This window comes from Phaeodactylum tricornutum, chromosome 24 (assembly GCF_000150955.2).
Source record: "Phaeodactylum tricornutum CCAP 1055/1 chromosome 24, whole genome shotgun sequence".
NCBI lineage: Eukaryota > Bacillariophyta > Bacillariophyceae > Surirellales > Neidiaceae > Phaeodactylum > Phaeodactylum tricornutum.
Genome location: NC_011692.1, coordinates 453,555 through 472,060, shown reverse-complemented (window position 1 = coordinate 472,060; position 18,506 = coordinate 453,555). Strand labels below are relative to the sequence as shown.

At 48.0% G+C, this 18,506-nt stretch overlaps 7 protein-coding genes across 7 annotated transcripts; 5 read left to right on the top strand and 2 right to left on the bottom strand.

The window, feature by feature from the left end:
• Positions 1–113: 113 nt before the first annotated feature.
• PHATRDRAFT_49822 (predicted protein) lies at positions 114–1,429 on the top strand (the record flags this gene model as incomplete). Its single annotated transcript, XM_002184585.1, has 2 exons — positions 114–1,121; positions 1,194–1,429. The coding sequence occupies 2 exons, from the start codon at positions 114–116 to the stop codon at positions 1,257–1,259; spliced, it is 1,074 nt and encodes a 357-aa protein (XP_002184621.1). The 3' UTR covers positions 1,260–1,429.
• Positions 1,430–1,772: 343 nt separating this feature from the next.
• Lhcf5 (protein fucoxanthin chlorophyll a/c protein) lies at positions 1,773–2,494 on the top strand. The gene has a single exon (XM_002184584.1). The coding sequence runs from the start codon at positions 1,814–1,816 to the stop codon at positions 2,405–2,407; it is 594 nt and encodes a 197-aa protein (XP_002184620.1). The 5' UTR covers positions 1,773–1,813; the 3' UTR covers positions 2,408–2,494.
• A 591-nt stretch (positions 2,495–3,085) lies between these two features.
• Lhcf11 (protein fucoxanthin chlorophyll a/c protein) lies at positions 3,086–3,762 on the top strand. The gene has a single exon (XM_002184583.1). The coding sequence runs from the start codon at positions 3,103–3,105 to the stop codon at positions 3,694–3,696; it is 594 nt and encodes a 197-aa protein (XP_002184619.1). The 5' UTR covers positions 3,086–3,102; the 3' UTR covers positions 3,697–3,762.
• Positions 3,763–4,106: 344 nt separating this feature from the next.
• On the top strand, positions 4,107–6,272 carry PHATRDRAFT_49818 (predicted protein; the record flags this gene model as incomplete). The annotated part of the gene is made up of 1 exon (XM_002184582.1): positions 4,107–6,272. Exon 1 carries the CDS (start codon positions 4,128–4,130, stop codon positions 6,270–6,272), a length of 2,145 nt encoding a protein of 714 aa, XP_002184618.1. The 5' UTR covers positions 4,107–4,127.
• A 26-nt stretch (positions 6,273–6,298) lies between these two features.
• CYCP2 (predicted protein) lies at positions 6,299–8,665 on the bottom strand (the record flags this gene model as incomplete). The annotated part of the gene is made up of 1 exon (XM_002184510.1): positions 6,299–8,665. One exon carries the CDS (start codon positions 8,663–8,665, stop codon positions 6,299–6,301), a length of 2,367 nt encoding a protein of 788 aa, XP_002184546.1.
• Positions 8,666–9,436: 771 nt separating this feature from the next.
• Positions 9,437–10,840, bottom strand: PHATRDRAFT_49816 (predicted protein; the record flags this gene model as incomplete). The annotated part of the gene is made up of 1 exon (XM_002184509.1): positions 9,437–10,840. The coding sequence occupies one exon, from the start codon at positions 10,838–10,840 to the stop codon at positions 10,061–10,063; it is 780 nt and encodes a 259-aa protein (XP_002184545.1). The 3' UTR covers positions 9,437–10,060.
• Positions 10,841–11,368: 528 nt separating this feature from the next.
• On the top strand, positions 11,369–17,014 carry PHATRDRAFT_40612 (predicted protein; the record flags this gene model as incomplete). The annotated part of the gene is made up of 5 exons (XM_002184581.1): positions 11,369–11,957; positions 11,984–12,357; positions 12,445–14,308; positions 14,392–14,443; positions 16,600–17,014. 5 exons carry the CDS (start codon positions 11,369–11,371, stop codon positions 17,012–17,014), a joined length of 3,294 nt encoding a protein of 1,097 aa, XP_002184617.1.
• Between the last annotated feature and the right edge of the window lie 1,492 nt (positions 17,015–18,506).

Sequence of the window (18,506 nt, the reverse complement as noted above, 5' to 3'; positions counted from 1 at the left end):
TCAGACTCTTTTCGCGTTTGCAACTCCGTGTTGCTTTGTTGAGGTTCTGTGAATTCACAGTAACTGTCACTTGCAAAAATTTTGAAGTTTTCTAGAAGCAGATATTAGACAACATGCTTTTGTCAATGTTGAGGCCTGCCGCAGGCTGCTGCCTCTACTTACAGCTACTTGTTCTTTCTTTTTCCTGTGTTGAGAGTTTTTTGACTCCATCTCATCTACAGAACGGCCTCAATGGTTTTTCTGGGCTACGCTACTTTCATATAACTGGAGCTCCACGATTGACCGTTCCACTGTCGGAAAGTATTGATGCGAATCGAGAGAGGGCCACGCTTTCAAGAATCGTCGTCGAAGACTTTGCGCTGCTTATTACACCTGCAGCGATGGCTGGTATAGCTTTCAGTCAATACAAAGACACGTCTGTCGCCTTTCACAATTTCGTAGAAGTCGCTTCGCAAAATACCTGGTCACCAGTGGATGGGGGTGCATACCTTACCGATCTTATCACGCCGGCTTTGAACGGACCTGTGACAACCGTGATATCAATTTTGTTTGCTACGCTGGTTTCGATGACTGTGTCTAATTTGTTAACAAGACAGAATACAATGGCTAGGGCCTTAGCTGAAATCATTGATGACGCTCGTCGCACCGAGATTCATATTGAAAATTTTCCCGAGCCATTCAGGAGTCGGGCTGACTCCCTTGTGGACAGCTTTGTACGAGGGGTTTTCGAAGACGCAGCGCAGAAAAAGATATGTCCAGTTTCCCTTCGCAGTCGTCAGGAGCTTGGCTCTCTTCTGAAGCTTCTCAATCAGCTATCACTGGAACCTAATGCTCCGGGAATGATTTTGGGGGAAGCTTACGCCGCAGTTAACCGTATTATCGACCACCGGTCTAACCTGATTGCTGCATACCAAACCAGATTTCCTATTTGGCACTATGGTAATCTAGCCATATTGGCTTTGGCCATTTGCGTTATTTTTCTGATGCTAACCGATAAAAGCGCATTGCTGTTTCTGGGTGGATTTCAATTGCGAATGTGCTGGTCGATGCTTATTGGTACCTTTGCAATGCTGGCCGTAGTCATTTATGACTTGAATACGCCTCTTTCTGGTGTCTTTAAGGTACAGTTTATGTCAAGGTCAATCAATAACCCATGCATAATCCCAAGCTGCTCACCCCTTTTCTTTTTATAGATTGTTGAGTCAACAAACATGAATTCCGCTACTCGTAAGACATACGGCAATATTCTCGAAGACTAATACATTGGTATGGGTAAGCGACGCAGGCATCATAGTCAGTAAGGGTGATGATCAAAATTGTCTGCTTCCAAGTAGTTCAAACAAGGTTCCTCGCTTGGTGCACACTTGGCTCAGGAACATGAAATTTGCAATAGACAAAGGCAACAGCAATGTTAAACATTGTGTGTATCACATGTACTTTTCAATATTGGTCTAGATTATTTGGTTGGGTCTAAATTTGTGGCACACTACGAAGTAGACGAAAGCGAAGTTGGCTTGCATATTAGAGTGAGGCGCTCTGCAAAAGCAATGATACACATTTGGTCCCATCGACTAGATACCTCCAGCTAATGACCTTCTTATTTATTACACTGTGACCCGAAACATCCATACGGTGTTCAGTTTCCCAATTTGTCGAGGTGGTCTTTTCCGGGTTTCGTAGAAGGTATCTTTGGATCTTGCAATCGTTGGTTCAACACCTGCAGGTCGGCATCGCATCAAGATACGCCAGTGCTATGCCTGAAATGTGCCGAACAGACTTACTTCTCACAAATTTTTGTTGAAAACTATTCAAGATGAAGTTCGCCGTTTTCGCCTCCCTACTTGCCTCCGCCGCCGCCTTCGCTCCGGCCCAGCAGTCCGCCCGTACCTCGGTCGCCACCAACATGGCCTTCGAGAACGAGCTCGGTGCCCAGCCTCCGCTTGGATTTTTCGATCCCCTCGGCCTCGTCGCCGACGGTGACCAGGAAAAGTTCGACCGTCTTCGTTACGTTGAGATCAAGCACGGACGTATTTCCATGCTTGCCGTTGCTGGATACCTCGTCCAGGAGAACGGAATCCGACTTCCGGGAGACATCGACTACTCCGGAACCAGCTTCGAATCGATCCCTAATGGTTTCGCCGCTTTGACCACCATCTCCGGTGCTGGTATTGCCCAGATCGTTGCTTTCATTGGATTCCTCGAGCTCGCCGTCATGAAGGATATCACTGGAGGAGAATTCGTAGGTGACTTCCGTAATGACTTTATTGATTTCGGCTGGGACTCCTTTGATGAGGAAACCAAGATGCAGAAGCGTGCTATTGAGCTCAACCAGGGCCGCGCCGCTCAGATGGGTATCCTTGCCTTGATGGTCCACGAACAGCTAGGGGTCTCCCTCATCCCCAACTAAGCTATGGGTTGATGTTCCTCCGGTTAGATCTAACAGGATTAGTGCAATTCGAGTTGAATCACTGGGAAAAACATTGTCTTCTTTTTTATATTATCATTTGCATTAGTGCTGCAGTCGTAGATACTTGTTGGTTGAAAGACATCAGCTGGGAGGGACTGGACTAGCGTTTGGTAAGGAGACACACCTGTTAACGTTGGTTGCAAAATTCCATTTCGCGATTTATGTTATCTGTAAATCCTGATTTGTCTGGAATTCTTGATACTTCCGTTTTTTTAGAGGCCAATGATTAGTATCGGCTATTCTCAAAATAGCATTTTCGACATGCGGTGCTGATTTCATAAACATAGACAACTCTTTTACATGTAAAACTTTTACATGTAAAAGTAACTTGCGGACTTGGAACAGTGCTCTGTTTTTGGTGTGAACGTAACTCAGCAATATTTCTGTGCTAGCAAGGTTTTTTATGATCGACCGAAGATCTCAAAACTCCGGGTCTTTCAACTGTCTGACTAGACCATGTTCGTAACGTCGGACAGCAGCTTTCGTTGTACTGGTAGAATTTCTACGTGCGAAGCACGTGTAGGCAGGTTGAACGACGATCCCTGCCGATGGATGGATTGGCACGCGGCGGAACGCTTTCGTGATCCACACCACCTGGATCTTCACATATCTTCGAAATCGAAAAATTAACCAAGATGAAGTTCGCCGTTTTCGCCTCCCTCCTTGCCTCCGCCGCCGCCTTCGCTCCGGCCCAGCAGTCCGCCCGTACCTCGGTCGCCACCAACATGGCCTTCGAGAACGAGCTCGGAGCCCAGCCTCCGCTTGGCTTCTTTGATCCCCTCGGATTGGTTGCCGACGGCGACCAGGAAAAGTTCGACCGTCTTCGTTACGTTGAACTCAAGCACGGACGTATTTCCATGCTTGCTGTCGTTGGTTACCTTGTCCAGGAGAACGGAATCCGTCTTCCGGGAGACATCGACTACTCCGGAACCAGCTTCGCTTCCATCCCCAATGGTTTCGCTGCTTTGTCCACCATCTCGACCGCCGGAATCGCTCAGATCGTTGCTTTCATTGGATTCCTCGAGATCGCGGTCATGAAGGACATAACTGGAGGAGAATTCCCTGGTGACTTCCGCAACGACTACATCGACTTCGGCTGGGACTCCTTCGATGAGGAAACTCAGTTCAAAAAGCGTGCTATTGAGCTCAACCAGGGCCGTGCCGCTCAGATGGGTATCCTTGCCTTGATGGTCCACGAAAAGTTGGGAGTTTCTCTCATCCCTAACTAAATGACGGTTACGCTTAGCAGCCGGTTAGATCTAACTGAACTAGAATAATTCGACTTGCATCACTGGAATCGCTGTTTTTGCAAATTAGGATATATCTACTTGGCGGAGTAGATGTTCACAATCAGCGGGACGAACCTCGTTGTGGAAAATCGACATCTCGATTTCTTTGTTCTTCTCTCGGAGGCGCAGCTGTCTGTGATTTCTCGTGCCGTGTCCGATAGCAGCTGCGCCTCAGACACTACTTATCATTACATTAAGACTAGAGTTTACGAGCGAAAGCGGTGCGCACGATCCAATACACGAGAAGCACGAAAGCCTAACAAGGATTTCGGGTCAAAAGATGTGGACGCTTGTTCTTTGCATTCCACAGACTATTTTGCGATGGTGGGAAAACTACCATCGCGGTATGGAGCCATTTAGATCAGTCTATCATGAACGAAACCAGTAGTCGTCTGGGGGGATATTGCTCTATCTGCTGGAGGCGAGATGGTGTCCAAGGAGCCATTTTACAACAGTGCCATGACTGCAAAGTCCTTTTCCATAACGATTGCTACGGCATGCCATCCGAAATGGCCCGCGATCCGCACTTGTTGTGCCATGCTTGTAAATCCGTCGGCGACGTCATCAAGGTGCGCCAGCGAGACAGCACTGGCAAGAGAATTGCCATTGAAATCAAGGAACGGCCTACAGAATGCTGTCTCTGTAGTGTTGACGATAAGGAAATTTTGCTCCCGATGCATCCGGTGTACGATGACTACGGCTCGTCCGGGAGACAAATCCTACTCCCGGCAGATCCTACCACGAACCGAAAGAAGCGGCTAGCATGGGCACATTCCCTTTGTGCCTTTGTCATTTGTTCCACTCCGCAGACGGCAGGGTGCGTTTACGGGACAACACGAGAGGGTACATTCGATGGTGTCGAATCGGAAGATGATACTTCTGTGGAATCCGTCAACTCTTATCTCGACGAAGATAGAGACGATATAACAATCCATCACTTTGTCTACGTACTTGATATTCAGAGTAAACAAAAGAACAAAGATTGGACTGAGCGCATCAGACAAAATCAGATTTCGATGAAGTGCATCTATTGTGGGAGAGATGACAGGCCCGAGTACTCTTACCGAATTCCAATCCAGTGCTGTGCCAACGACGACACGGAGTTTTCAGAGTTTCGCGGAAAACACCCTTCAATTGCACTAGACGATACATGCTTTCAGGCCATGCACGTTGGGTGCGCAATGTACGGGAGGAACGAAGCTGGCGAGCTGCCTGACTTTCGTAGAGTCTTTTTCTACCCGGGTAAAGCGGATGGAGACGAGTCCGATTCCTCCACCAACAACCACTACGTTGACTGCGTATCTAATGCCTTTTGCGATATTCATGCTAAAGAACTGGGCAAAAAAAGCCGCTTTCCTGCTGGTTCAAAGGTTGCCAGACAGATCACTCGTACTTCGGGGCAGCGGGACCCGTTAGTTTCTCCGCGAAAGCTTGCACCCAAAACCACTGGGAAAAAAAAAGGACTGGCCTCGATGTACGAGAGGAGAAGCCCAGCACGTTCGAATACTGTTCCGGTATCAGGAAACAAGCGTGTCAGGTTGGCGACACTTGTAACATCTTCCCAGATTACTGAGGATAGGATCAGATCTGGAACGGACAAAGGGAAAACGCAGGTTCCCTTGACAAACGTTGGAAAGAAATCTTTTATGAAGCCTTTGTCTGTATCTAAATCAGCCACGCGGAAGCTTTCCGACTATGTAAATGACAAACAAAAATCTAGCCGCAACCAAATATGCGATAAGCCGGATGCTCCAAAGGATATGGATGCAGCTCTCCAAGTTCATTTGAAAGTACTCATCAAGGATATTTCTGCTGAGTTGGATGAAGTGGGAACACGCGATGTTTCTATAGTGAAGACAACAATGCAAAGGCTTAGAGCAAAGTGGAAACGCGAATGTCAAATTTTGGGAATAACATCTGTTGATTTCGTCGAACTGTGGCGTTATGCGAAAGCTTCCATCGGGAAGAAGTTCGGAATAGCGTTTACTAGTTTGAAAAGAAACAGGGTTGCCCAGCCGATAGTACCCCAAGCCGACGAAAAATTGCACTCCATCGAGAAGTGTACTGATGGAGATACAACATGCAAAATACCATCTCGTGGCAAACAGAATGGAGCAAGTATGGACAGGACGACGAACGTTTCATGCTCCAGTGACATTGACAATGGCCCTTTGAACAAGCCCTCGGTTTCCGTTCAAAAGGTGACCAAGAAGAAGCTAGATAAAATGTCGCTCGAGGAGATAGCCACCAGCTTACAGAATGCGGCATCGAACGTTGAATCTCACTGTTTACATGCTTTTCTCGAAACACAAAAAGACTTGTGGAAAGAAAAGAAAATTGTCGCCGAAGGCAAGTTCGAAAGCGTTTGGAGCAGCGTGTCGAAAATAGTTCACCGAAACCACAAGTCTCGCAGTAAAGGCAATCAAATTGATTGGAGTTATCTTGTCGTTGGAAAGAAATACGATCCCGATAGAATGGATTTTTCCAAGTGGGATACTTACGAAGAACTAAGATAGAGACTTAATGTAAAATTTTTGAGAGGTTACACAAAAATTCCCTTATCGCTTTGAAGGGATCCAACAGAGCTTTCTTCTAACCCCATTTCGTCTAGGTGTGGTATATCAATGGCAATAATCTCATTCCTTGACGGAATATTTGGGGCTGCCGGTCGTAGTAGAGGCATAGAAGGAGAGAGAGTCATCCCTACAACCACCTTCCGTTTCGAGGTATGTTCTGTTTCAGAAAGCATCGGCTCCCCAACGTTCTCCTGACTAATCGATCTCCGCAATCCGAGTCGCTGGAATAGTTTTATTCCCGCCTTCTTTACAGTCGCTTTCTCCTTAAATTGGCTCGTCGGAGGCTTCGAGGGTCCTTGTTTACCACCTTCGTGGCCCCTCTCTTGGATATCTTCCTGCTCTTTTCTCCTTATGGCATCGTTCTGCATTTCGATGTGTAGGTTAAGCAAAAAACCCTCCTTCTTTCTCCGCCGTCGCTCTCTTCGCTTGGCCCGCTCTTTTCTTCGTTCTTCTTCGTCCGCCAGTGCATCCTGCCACTGATCAAACATCGTGTCACCGAGGTATGTTCGCGGGTTCCTTTCAAGTGTCTTCATGAGGCGTCTAAAATGGAAGGCAACCTGAGAGGGGGGAGCGTGCAATGAAAAGCTCAAAGCGGCGAACACCCCCCATTCTGCGTCAAATATGCTTTTGAGGCCGAGACTCCAGTCTTGGGTGAAGAACTCCAGCAACGAGGCAAACATAGTGCTGCTCCTTTTATTTGGCTTTACCAATGATTTCAATCGCGTTGTCACATTATCGCCCGGGGCTTCCTCATGTCTCATCACCAACCCAACATTTGGCTCGTTAAGCTTTGAAGCCAGGAGAAGGCAAGCTGCGAAGGAAAGGCGCCTGTTTGACTTATCAACTCTGCAATCGAGGCAGAGTCGTTCAAAGTAAACGCTCGCCAACGCAACAGTTCCGACCTGCAAGTTTGCCTTCACAGCTGCTATAAGAGCTTGTTGTTTGAGTGAACGAATTTTCGAAAGGGTCAACGACGGAGGCATTCTGATCTGCTTGTCAGCTGGTCCTTCACTGGAAGACGCCATGGAGGTTACAGAATTCTGTCTGTTTCGGCGATCCAGAGAGCGATCATCATATTCCTCTGCTGGATCCATAAGCTTATACTCCCCATCAACAACCTTAGCTCCAATGTATTTTCTAGCAGATTTCGGGGGTTCCCATCCGTCAAAGCGATCCTTGAATTGCTTATTGAGTTCAGCTTTCAAAAGAGCTGGCTTCACAAATTGTATAGTAGATGAAACAATGGGACCAGTCACACGATCTCCGATCATGACCTTTCGGTGTCGACCGAGAACCATCTCTGGGTCATCCAGAACTCCTGGGATATATACATCAGAGTCGTCCGAGCTACTAGACGATGAGCTTGAGTGATTGTCATTTCCTTGGCGTTCATCATCTTTAAGGCGACCGAAGGCTTCTGGCTTGGAGGAGAACTTGCTAAATGTTTTGTGTCTTTTGTCAGTAATCCTTGGCAAAAGCAATCGGTACGAGATTCCTCTCCAGTCTCGAGCTGGCATGACAAAGCTTGTCCCTCCACCACCTCGGGCTTCCAGTTTTTGTCGTCGCAGAGCCGCCTCTTCTTTCCTTGGTTCGTAACGAATTAACGAGAATGTTGAGATGGGGTACGATCCGCCACAGGAGAAGAAGAGTCGGCCATCAAGCAACGGGGGCAGATTTGACTTTAGTCCATGTGCTGTCTTCAGCTCCCAGTCACGGATTGCAGCTTGACGGGCGATGGATTTCTGATTTGTAAGAGTTTCAGTGGTTAAGGGGATCTGAACATGAATAGCTTCGTCGCCATCCAATCGTCGCCCAGGGACATAGGACGGAAGAACAAGACCAAGAGCTTTCTTTGGAGAGTGAGCTGCCGAGTCGTCACCTGGACGAGGCTGATCAAGTTTCGATTCGTCCGCAATCTGCTTACTCTCACAAGCTGCATCGCCGTCCTTCACCCATTTCTCCCACCATTTTCCTTTGGCGGAACCAGGTGGCTCCAGGATTTCTTCTTTCCACGAATACTCCGAGACAGAGTCGTTCCTCTCTTCCTCTTGCTGCTGCTGTAAGAGCCATCCAGCTCGGATGATTTCGGCCTCGGCCTCCAAAGGAATGCCAAGCAAGAAGTCTAGAGCCGCAATGTCTCTCGTTACTGATCTATTGTCAGCAGCGCGATAGAGACGTTTTGCGGAAGGGACTGCCACGATTCCATGGGTTGCAGTTCCAGTTTGTGAACCATGGTGTGACGAATTTAGGATCCTCGATGAACCTTTCGCAGCAGTAATGCCGGCGGGCTGCGGCGGAGCAGAATCTGCAGGAGATTCAAAGACGTGTTCCATAGGTCGCACAAACTTCCAAGAAAACCGGAGGTACAGACGTGATCAGTAATGGATATTAGTCGAAAATCTGCTAGAGAGAGGGGACCGACATAAGTTTACTACTCTGTTGCTTTAAAATTATATGGAGGCTCATTCATGTCAATACTGAAAAGAATTGGTTAGGGTTTTATGAACCCTTCCCGTAGCAGACATGTCGAGTTGAGATGACGTGAGATGTATAATTAACAGCAATATTTAAGCGAAAACTATCGAAAAGAATTTGAAAGGTAGAAGATTGCAATCAGTAGCTCCTTTTTGCCAACCAAGGTACGGCTTTTTCGAGAACATGCATTTTCTAGGCGGAGACAGGGTCAAAAATACGCTACACTGTGTGACAGAAGGTTCCGAGACTCATCTGCTTCGGCCTATGTTGCCGCAAACGACTTGACTATTGGAAGGGATGATAACCATAAGAAAATCAAGTTGACTATAGCTGATTTTTCAGAAGCCCGACGAAATGGAAAGAAAGCTCATGGGGGATTATAGAAACGTACATGTTGTACCATTCCCAGTGATACAGATTGCCAAAATGAGCTATTCCTTTGATGGTCTCCAATATGGGTTCAACAATAATTCACTGCTAGAAATTGCCTTTTCATTTGGTGTTAATGAGTTTGTTCTTCACAGCTACCTCGAAGTTAAAATTCAATGTTTGCAATCTGCAAAGACTTGTATTTGGTGGCGTTGTCCGAAGGCGGTACCGAGAACATTAAAACGGTGCACACGACACGTGGAATTATCTGTTTCTTACATTAAGTGGGCTACGTCGGCTCATAGAGGCTACGTAAGAAGTCTGGCCTGCTTGAGTTTGCGCTTTGATCCATTTGACGGTGCCGTTCCTCGATGCAGCTTCTGGAATTCCAGCAACAAACACGAAATTCAGGATCGTCATTCTCCTGCAGGCATTCAAATGAATTTTGCCTAGCTGACCCGCATCCCTCAACAAGAAAAGCGTGAATCAGATTATGGTAGTTGGAACAACAATTACCAAGAGTTATCCGAGCCATGAGTTGCAGCTTCAATGTCACTACAGAAGAGAGCATTGCCTGATCTGCAGTGAATTTCGAGCTCTCGTAGATTCGTCCGGCATTAGGAGTGACATCAAATTTGTTTGAGACAAAGTCCAAGTGCCTTGAACCGGACCGATTCACGAAGGTATGCTGTTCATTTAGCATGACACTCGACTCAGTTGTGAACAGAATAATTGGGCGAAATCTATCATCCATTGGAAACGCCTCTTGGTGGCGTTTCCATGCTTTTCCTGCTACTTGCATATGCTGAAGAAAACTCAGACACTCGCTCTCCCGGACACATTTATCGGACGCTGAAATAAGGGATGGTAAGAAAGGACGAACACTATAGGCTAAATATCTTCTTGAAGAATAGCCCACCTCTGATTGGCAAGCCGATCGATTTGGCTGGGTCAAAGTTGGCCGGGACAACTTGATTCAAGATACTGTTGATTCTATGTTTCGACAACAAGCTCGGTCTGAGGGCGTAGAAAAGAAGTCCATGATGAATTTTGGAGGTAGAAAATTGAAAGTGATATCCTGGTCGATTCCCGTCTTGACTCGTGATTGAATCTGCAGCACTTCGAAGTAGTGCCGGATCAGCAACCTTCGTCGCGGCGCTGTCAATTAGTGACATGGAAATGTTGTAAAGCGTGGACTCTAGCCTGCCTCCTAAATGCATGCTCGGAGTTTTTTGCAACCCCATCATGTAGATGACCTTGTCGTTTTCATGACCAATTGGAACTTCTCCCCGGTGAAATAGATCCTGCTTCTCCGTTCTAGTTAGGCCGTACGCTTCGTTGAGCTCCTTGACTGTGGGTACGTATGGTGAAGCGGCTTTGAAAAAGCACTGAAAATCCCTCCGAGGGCACGATGCTAAAGACCACCTGGTGCTCATTATTTTGCGTTTTCCAGGAACTTTATTGACAAACAGTACAACACGGTTTGTGACAAGCCCCGCCATAAGGGCCGGCACAGCAATGTAGTTCATGTTGGCGCCTATGCCATTATCCCAAAGAGAAACAGCCAGAAACCTGGTGCCAGGGCATTCGAAATCGAAATTCCTGAGCAGATAGGCCTCCCGTTCAGCAGCACAGGTCGATCCCTTTTCGTCCGAAACGTACATTGCACGCACTTCATTCAGCGCATTGTGGTGCTGATGATAGTGGTGTTGATATGAAGATCGAGCCCAATCATCCTATCCCTATCAGTTACGGTACTGATGACAGTTACCCTATCAGTTACGGCTCTACTGATAGTATCCCGATTCAAACCACAAGTACTTACAAGACAAGAACGCCAACCGGGCATTCTAGTCTTCCCGCTGACATTTCAAACATGTCATTGCCATTCAAACCAGTCATTGAGAGTGTCTCCGAGCCATACAAACCAAATAGCGATTCTCAATTGACTCATAATTCTTATTAGTTCATCGATTTCCATCATTCGCGTTCTTGCGTTTGTAGAGCTCATCAATAGAACTAATAAGAAAGTCAATTCCCTCACGTTATCTCCTTACAACACCTCCAACGACCACCTCGTTACTCTTCCCGTTGCCTGCCACGAAAAGTTACCAATCTAACCAATCCGGCCAACACACTCCAACAATTTCACAAGATTCGACCGCTTGCCTTGATTTCTACCGTCACCCATCATGACACCCACCACTACACCTAAAAGCCTCATGGATTCGTTTCCTCACACCACGCTAACACCCATTGCAACTACAACTTCGTATCCAACGTACGAAAACCTACGTAAAATGCAGTGGGAGCTTAACGACAATGCTGAATCTATCGAATCCGAATTCGGCGACGGCAATCACGGCCACATCTTTCTCGTCATTCCCGAAGCCGAGTATCTCGAACTCACCGACGGCATTCCTTGTGTGCCACCCGAAAAACCTCCTATCAACGTTGACCATCCAAATGGAGCCACCGCTCCTCAGATCACCGAAGCGAACCGTCGCAACACCAATGAAAAATTTGCGTACAAACAGTACCACGACGCCACCAAGGCTATTCGCAACCAGCTCATTGCGGCCATTCCCCTCAGCTACATTGAGTCCCTCAGTCACCCAACTCGCGGTTTCAACAAAGTTCCTCCCATCGACATCATTACCCACCTTTGGGCACGCTTTGGAAAAATCCGTTCCAGCGACTTGCGTGCCAACGAAAAACGCATGAAAGCAGCCTGGCACCCCCCGACTCCCTTCCAGGACCTCATCAAACAACTCGACGATGGTAAAAATTTGCGGCGGCTGGTAAAGAAATCATTGATGACCATGCCCTTGCCCGAATGGGTTACGACATCATTGACGACACTGGCTTGTTTGACCTCGCTTGTCGTGAATATCGTTTCAAAGACGAAATCGACAAAACCATGGCCACCTTTGAAGAGCATTTTCGTCTCGCTGACCTTGATCGTACCCTCACCGTTACCACCAAATCCGCCGGCTTCCACGGAGCAAACCAGATGTCCGCTACCACTACCCCCACTCCATTGAACACCGGTAAGCAGTCGTACTGCTGGACTCACGGCATTCTGAAGAATCACAAACATACCAGCTTAACATGCGAGAAAAAAGCCGACGGCCACCAAGACGCCGCCACCCTCCAGAACAAACTCGGCGGATCCACCAAGGTATATCAGTACACGCCTCCCAAATAGGAAAGAGGGACGGCCAATTGCACGAGTGTGCCACTGACAACTTATCATAACAAAAATAAGTTTTCAGTTGACACCAACACTCCTGCAATAGCTTCCTCCCCGCCTCATTTCCCCACCATTGCCATTGCCGATACCGGATGCACCGGACATTATCTGAGCACCAACATTGCCCATATAAATTCCACTCCTGCCAATCCTGGCATCACCGTCACCTTGCCGGATGGCAGCACCATTGTTTCCAGCCACGTCACAGAGCTCGACATCCCAGACCTTCCTCTTGAAGCCCGTATTGCCCACATTTTTCCTAAATTATCGTCGGGTTCCCTCATCTCAATTGGACAACTATGTGATCATGGCTGCACCGCCACCTTTACCTCTAGTGCAGTCACCATTTCTCTCAACGAAAAAATCATTCTTCGCGGCACTCGATCTGCCCCAAACCGCCTGTGGAATTTGAATGCGCCCAGCGTGACTCCCACTGCCGCACCAATTCCTCCCCCTGGCTTTCCCGTCGCCAACCACCTTGAACATACCTCTTCCCTCTCTGATCGGATTGCATTTGTACACGCCTCATTATTCTCGCCACAATTATCCACTTGGTGCAAGGCCATCGACGAGGGCCGCCTGACAACTTTTCCCGACATTTCTTCTGCCCAAGTGAAACGACACCCTCCTCAGTCTGCGCCCATGCACAAAGGCCACTTAGATCAACAACGAGCCAACATAAAGTCCACTCAGCTCAAGCCCTCTGCTCTACTTGCTTCGGCACCCCACGGTACCGAACACGACGAAAATCCAGTCCCCGACAACCCACCGGCCCTTCGATCGAACTTCTTGTATGCCGATGCCTACGAAGCCACCGGAAAAATCTTTTCGGACCTCACAGGACGCTTTGTGACCTCCTCCAGCTCCGGCAACGCATACATGCTTGTAGTCTATGACTACGATAGCAACTTCATCCACGTCGAACCCATGAAAAATCGTACCGGTCCCGAGATCCTGGCGGCCTACCGCCGCGCCTTCGACCTTTTTTCCTCTCGAGGACTCCGTCCCCAGCTCCAACGACTTGACAATGAAGCCTCCGCTGCCCTGCAACAATTCATGACTGACTCCAAGGTTGATTTTCAGTTAGTGCCACCTCATTTACATCGGCGCAACGCTGCCGAACGAGCCATACGCACCTTTAAAAATCATTTCATCGCCGGGCTATGCAGCACCGACAAAGATTTCCCACTTCACCTCTGGGACCGCCTTCTCCCACAAGCAATCATGACCTTGAACCTTCTCCGCGGCTCTCGAATTAACCCTAGACTCTCTGCTTGGGCCCAAGTTCACGGCGCGTTCGACTTTAACCGCACTCCACTGGCGCCCCCTGGCGTAAAAGTTCTCGTACACGAAAAGCCGTCTGTACGCAAAACATGGGCTCCTCATGCCGTCGACGGATGGTACATTGGCCCTGCCATGCACCACTACCGATGCCACCGAGTCTGGATCCACGGCACCACAAGCGAACGAATCGCTGACACCCTCACTTGGTTCCCGTCGAAAGTGAAAATGCCAACCACGTCATCACACGACACCGTCGTAGCGGCAGCCCGCGACCTTGCCAAGGCCCTTTCCAATCCCACTCCTGCCTCTCCACTTGCACCATTAGGCACCCAAGAGCGCGCTGCTCTCGAGCAATTATCGAACATTTTTTCGAATTTTTCGGACCCGTCCATCACTCTCGAAACGAAATCTCCTGCTGCTCCCTCGGTACCCCGACCAGCCCCTGCAACAACCCCACTGCGAGTCCAATTTCAGGACCTGCCCACGGAACCACTTCCGAGGGTGCCTCCCGTTCCCACTGCACCAGTTACACCGCACACACTTCCGAGGGTGCCAATTCTGGTCCCCGACACAGAAACTTACAAGCTCGTAACCTGTAACCCTCGTCAGGCCCGCCGTAGGGCCGCGCGCTTGGCAAAACAAGTCCTTGCCGACGCTAAGTCGTCTCCTCTCGATCAGACTCCCCTTTTAACCAACCCGGCAGCACCAACGGCTCCCCATCACGGTCACGGTACGAGACTACAAACCTCTCGCTTCCCAGCGCACGCATTCTGGACTGCCAACGCCGTCGTCGACCCCAACTCCGGGGCCGCCTTAGAATACTCAAAATTGAAAATTTCTACCGAAGGCGCCGAATGGATCCAAGCAGCCGCCAACGAAATGGGACGCCTCTCGCAAGGCGTCCAACCTCACATGCCCACCGGAACAAACACAATTCACTTCATTCCTCACACGGAGAAGCCCCACGACCGCAAGGCAACGTACCTCAAGATCGTCGCCGCCATCAAGCCCCACAAGGCCGAGAAGTATCGCATCCGCTTTACTGTCGGAGGCGACCGCATCGAATACAGCGGCCCCACCAGCACTCCAACTGCCGCATTACCCGCCATCAAAATTTTAGTCAACAGCGTCATCTCTACAGACGGTGCCCATTTCATGACATGTGACCTCAAGGATTTTTATTTGGGCACCCCTCTCCCGGTGTACAAATACATGCGTATACCGGCCAAGCACATTCCTGCATGCATCATGGAACAATACAAGTTAGCCCCATTAGTGCATAACGACAATGTCCTCGTCGAAATTCGCAAGGGCATGTACGGCCTACCCCACGCTGGACGAATTGCGAACGATCGCCTTCTCCAACATTTGGCTTTGGACGGTTATCATCAAGCCAAGCACACACCCGGCTTCTTCACTCACGAAAGCCGTCCCATTTCCTTTTCCTTGGTCGTCGACGATTTTGGAGTAAAATACGTCGGCAAAGAGCACGCTGAACATCTCGTCCAGTGTCTCGAAAAATTGTACACGGTAACCACGGACTGGACCGGTTCCTTGTACTGCGGTCTCACTTTCACCTGGGATTACAATGCACGACACGTTGACATGGCCATGCCGGGATACATTGAAAAAGCTCTCCAGCAATTTCAACACACGGAACCGACTCGACCGCAACATTCGCCGCACGCTTGGGAACCGCCATCGTACGGCGCCAAGATTCAACTCACCAGCGAAACCGTTGTTTCTCCCCCGCTGGACAAAGCCGGCATCACTCGCCTTCAAGAAATCATAGGGACTCTTTTGTACTACGCTCGCGCCGTGGATTCAACTATGCTTGTGGCCCTTGGCACCCTCGCGTCCGCGCAGACACAAGGTACCGAAGCGACTGCACAAGCAATTACCCAATTGCTCAATTATTGCGCAACGCATCCGGATGCAACGGTACGATTCAATGCTAGCGATATGTTCTTACACGTTCACAGCGATGCTTCTTATTTGTCAGAAACCAAGGCCCGGTCCCGATCTGGCGGAATTTTCTTTCTAAGTTCCAAACCCATCAAGGACCCTAAACCGAATTCGGAGCCACCGATTTTCAACGGTGCTATTCATGTTCACTGTTCTATCATGAAATCTGTTCTTTCCTCCGCCACCGAAGCTGAACTTGGTGCACTGTTTTACAATGCCAAAGACGCTATTGAATTACGTACTACTCTAGAAGCCATGGGCCATCCTCAGCTGGCCACTCCTATCCAAACCGACAACGAATGCGCTTCCGGCATAGTAAATGAGACCGTCAAACAAAGACAATCAAAAGCTATTGACATGCGATTTTATTGGATTAAAGACCGAGTCAAGCAAGGCCAATTCAATGTTCATTGGCGAAAAGGAGTTGATAATCTTGCAGATTATTTCACGAAACATCACTCCCCTTCTCATCATCGACTCATGAGATCTCGTTATTTGTTGGATTTGCACAAACCTGCCTCCAAGCCAAGTTTGCCTGAGTCAAATTCAAGTTTGAAACGAGGGTGTGTTGATATGAAGATCGAGCCCAATCATCCTATCCCTATCAGTTACGGTACTGATGACAGTTACCCTATCAGTTACGGCTCTACTGATAGTATCCCGATTCAAATCACAAGTACTTACAAGACAAGAACGCCAACCGGGCATTCTAGTCTTCCCGCTGACATTTCAAACATGTCATTGCCATTCAAACCAGTCATTGAGAGTGTCTCCGAGCCATACAAACCAAATAGCGATTCTCAATTGACTCATAATTCTTATTAGTTCATCGATTTCCATCATTCGCGTTCTTGCGTTTGTAGAGCTCATCAATAAGTGGATCGATAAATAAATTAAACGGATCGCCCATACTCTTATCAGCTTTTTGTCAAACGATGTGGTATTGGTTACGGCAAGGTCAAGAAAAAAAGAATTTTCATGTGCTATAGTTTGGGCCAAAATTCTTCCAAGAGATTCCAAGACGCTCGTCTTTTGTTCCACTCCGATCGAATGCATTTCCGTGTCGAGGACCCTCGAGCCATTCTTGCGAGTTGAAGATAAGGCAAGACGATGGAGCCCCGTAGGCTGCCAAAGAACTGTTGATTCGGTTAAGAGAAATAAGCGAAGACTCCGTTCCAAGCCTCCCGACGAAACCGATTTCGTCCCAATCCGTCTGCCTCAGAGCTTTTTGGGATGCATGAATCGACAAGAACGACAGCAGAATAACAGCAGCTCCTGCAAAATAGACAATGAAATAATTCGAGAAATGGCGATTCATTTCCCCAACTTTTGGTGACATATCATCTCGCGTCGCGTATTCTTAGCGATTCACTGTCATGTGGTCATTTCAAAATTTCTTCCTTGTTGGTCCGTCAGTTTCAGTCTAACGCATCGACTGTGAGAGGGAGCGGTGAGTGACTCTGTGTCAAAAATACTAACGTGCCATGGAAGTGACAGGAGCGCTATCCCCAACTCACGTCTTTTGACCTCGTCATATTTAATGAAAGGTGTCATTTGGCTGAGGTGCAGCGGGCGAAGTGACGTCATCCAAGACCCAACCTGGAATTTCAGTCATGGTGAACCCCAGGAAGGTTCAAGTGTGGCTGGTGAAGCCCCCAATTGAGATATGTAGATCTACGAGGGGTAGGCTGGGCCACCAAAATGCCAAAAATAATGGAAGACAACTTAATATCTGATTTACAGTAATAAAATTCTAGTTCTACTAAAGAGTCAGTTTGCAGCAATTCTTTTTATCCTTTTGATTACAGGTGTTGCTCTCACGTAGTACAACCAATGTACGTATGTAGGACAGTAACGCTGTTTGACAGTGCGTGGTAAACACAGGTTGGGCATTATGACAAACGACCTGCAATACACCTAAGCAAACCTAGGGACTGTTAAACTCATTTGCTGACGACGCTCCCCACGGGTTAGACAGTGGATACGAGGACCTATCCTATTACGCAATATTTGGATCAAAGAATTTCTAAAACAATGAGAAGAAGATTACATTCTATAAACTAGTCAATCTTCCAAAGTCTGTTCAATCCAGTGAACAGTCTTACCAAAAACATAGCTAATCTTGAATCTTCCCACATGTGCATAAAACCTGTAAATATAAATCCCATATAGAATCCCATGGTGAGTAATGAATCTTGCTCCTTACTTGTCATGTGATTTGTGAGACTGGTTTTGTGTCTTTTCCTAACTGCCATGTGTATGTATCCTGTATTGATGACTCCAGGACACAAATGACTTTTGTATGTAACGCGAATATGGTGAATTTGCGCAATATGGCCGACACAAACTCCACACGTGACAAGTAAACGCCGCGCCCATCGGATTGGCTCACACTTGCGTTTTCCATACTAAGTGGCATACATCCAAGGGACACGTTGCAAGGTAGTGTACCATGACACTCCCCATTGGCCTGTCTTGATACATTAGAAGTCTTCACCTCACAATTTGATTTGTTCCCTTGCCAAAACAGGAGTAGGTTGACAATTAGCCACATTCCTACAAAACTCCAACACTTGCTGTGTTACGGTATGCCTCCTTGCGACATGTCTCATGGACATGATTCGCCTAACATGGATGTCGCAAGTGTGAATCAAAACTATGCACATGGAGTTAAGGAGGCGCGCACAGAAATATTGTCAGCCTTATTTCGTGGCCACGTGGACTCACAATAAAGGGTGCATTTGTACGATTGCTATGTTTCCGGGGGCGCATGTGTTTAGTCCTTACTTGTCAGTTTACAAGACCAAGGTACAGTGAAATACGATCGA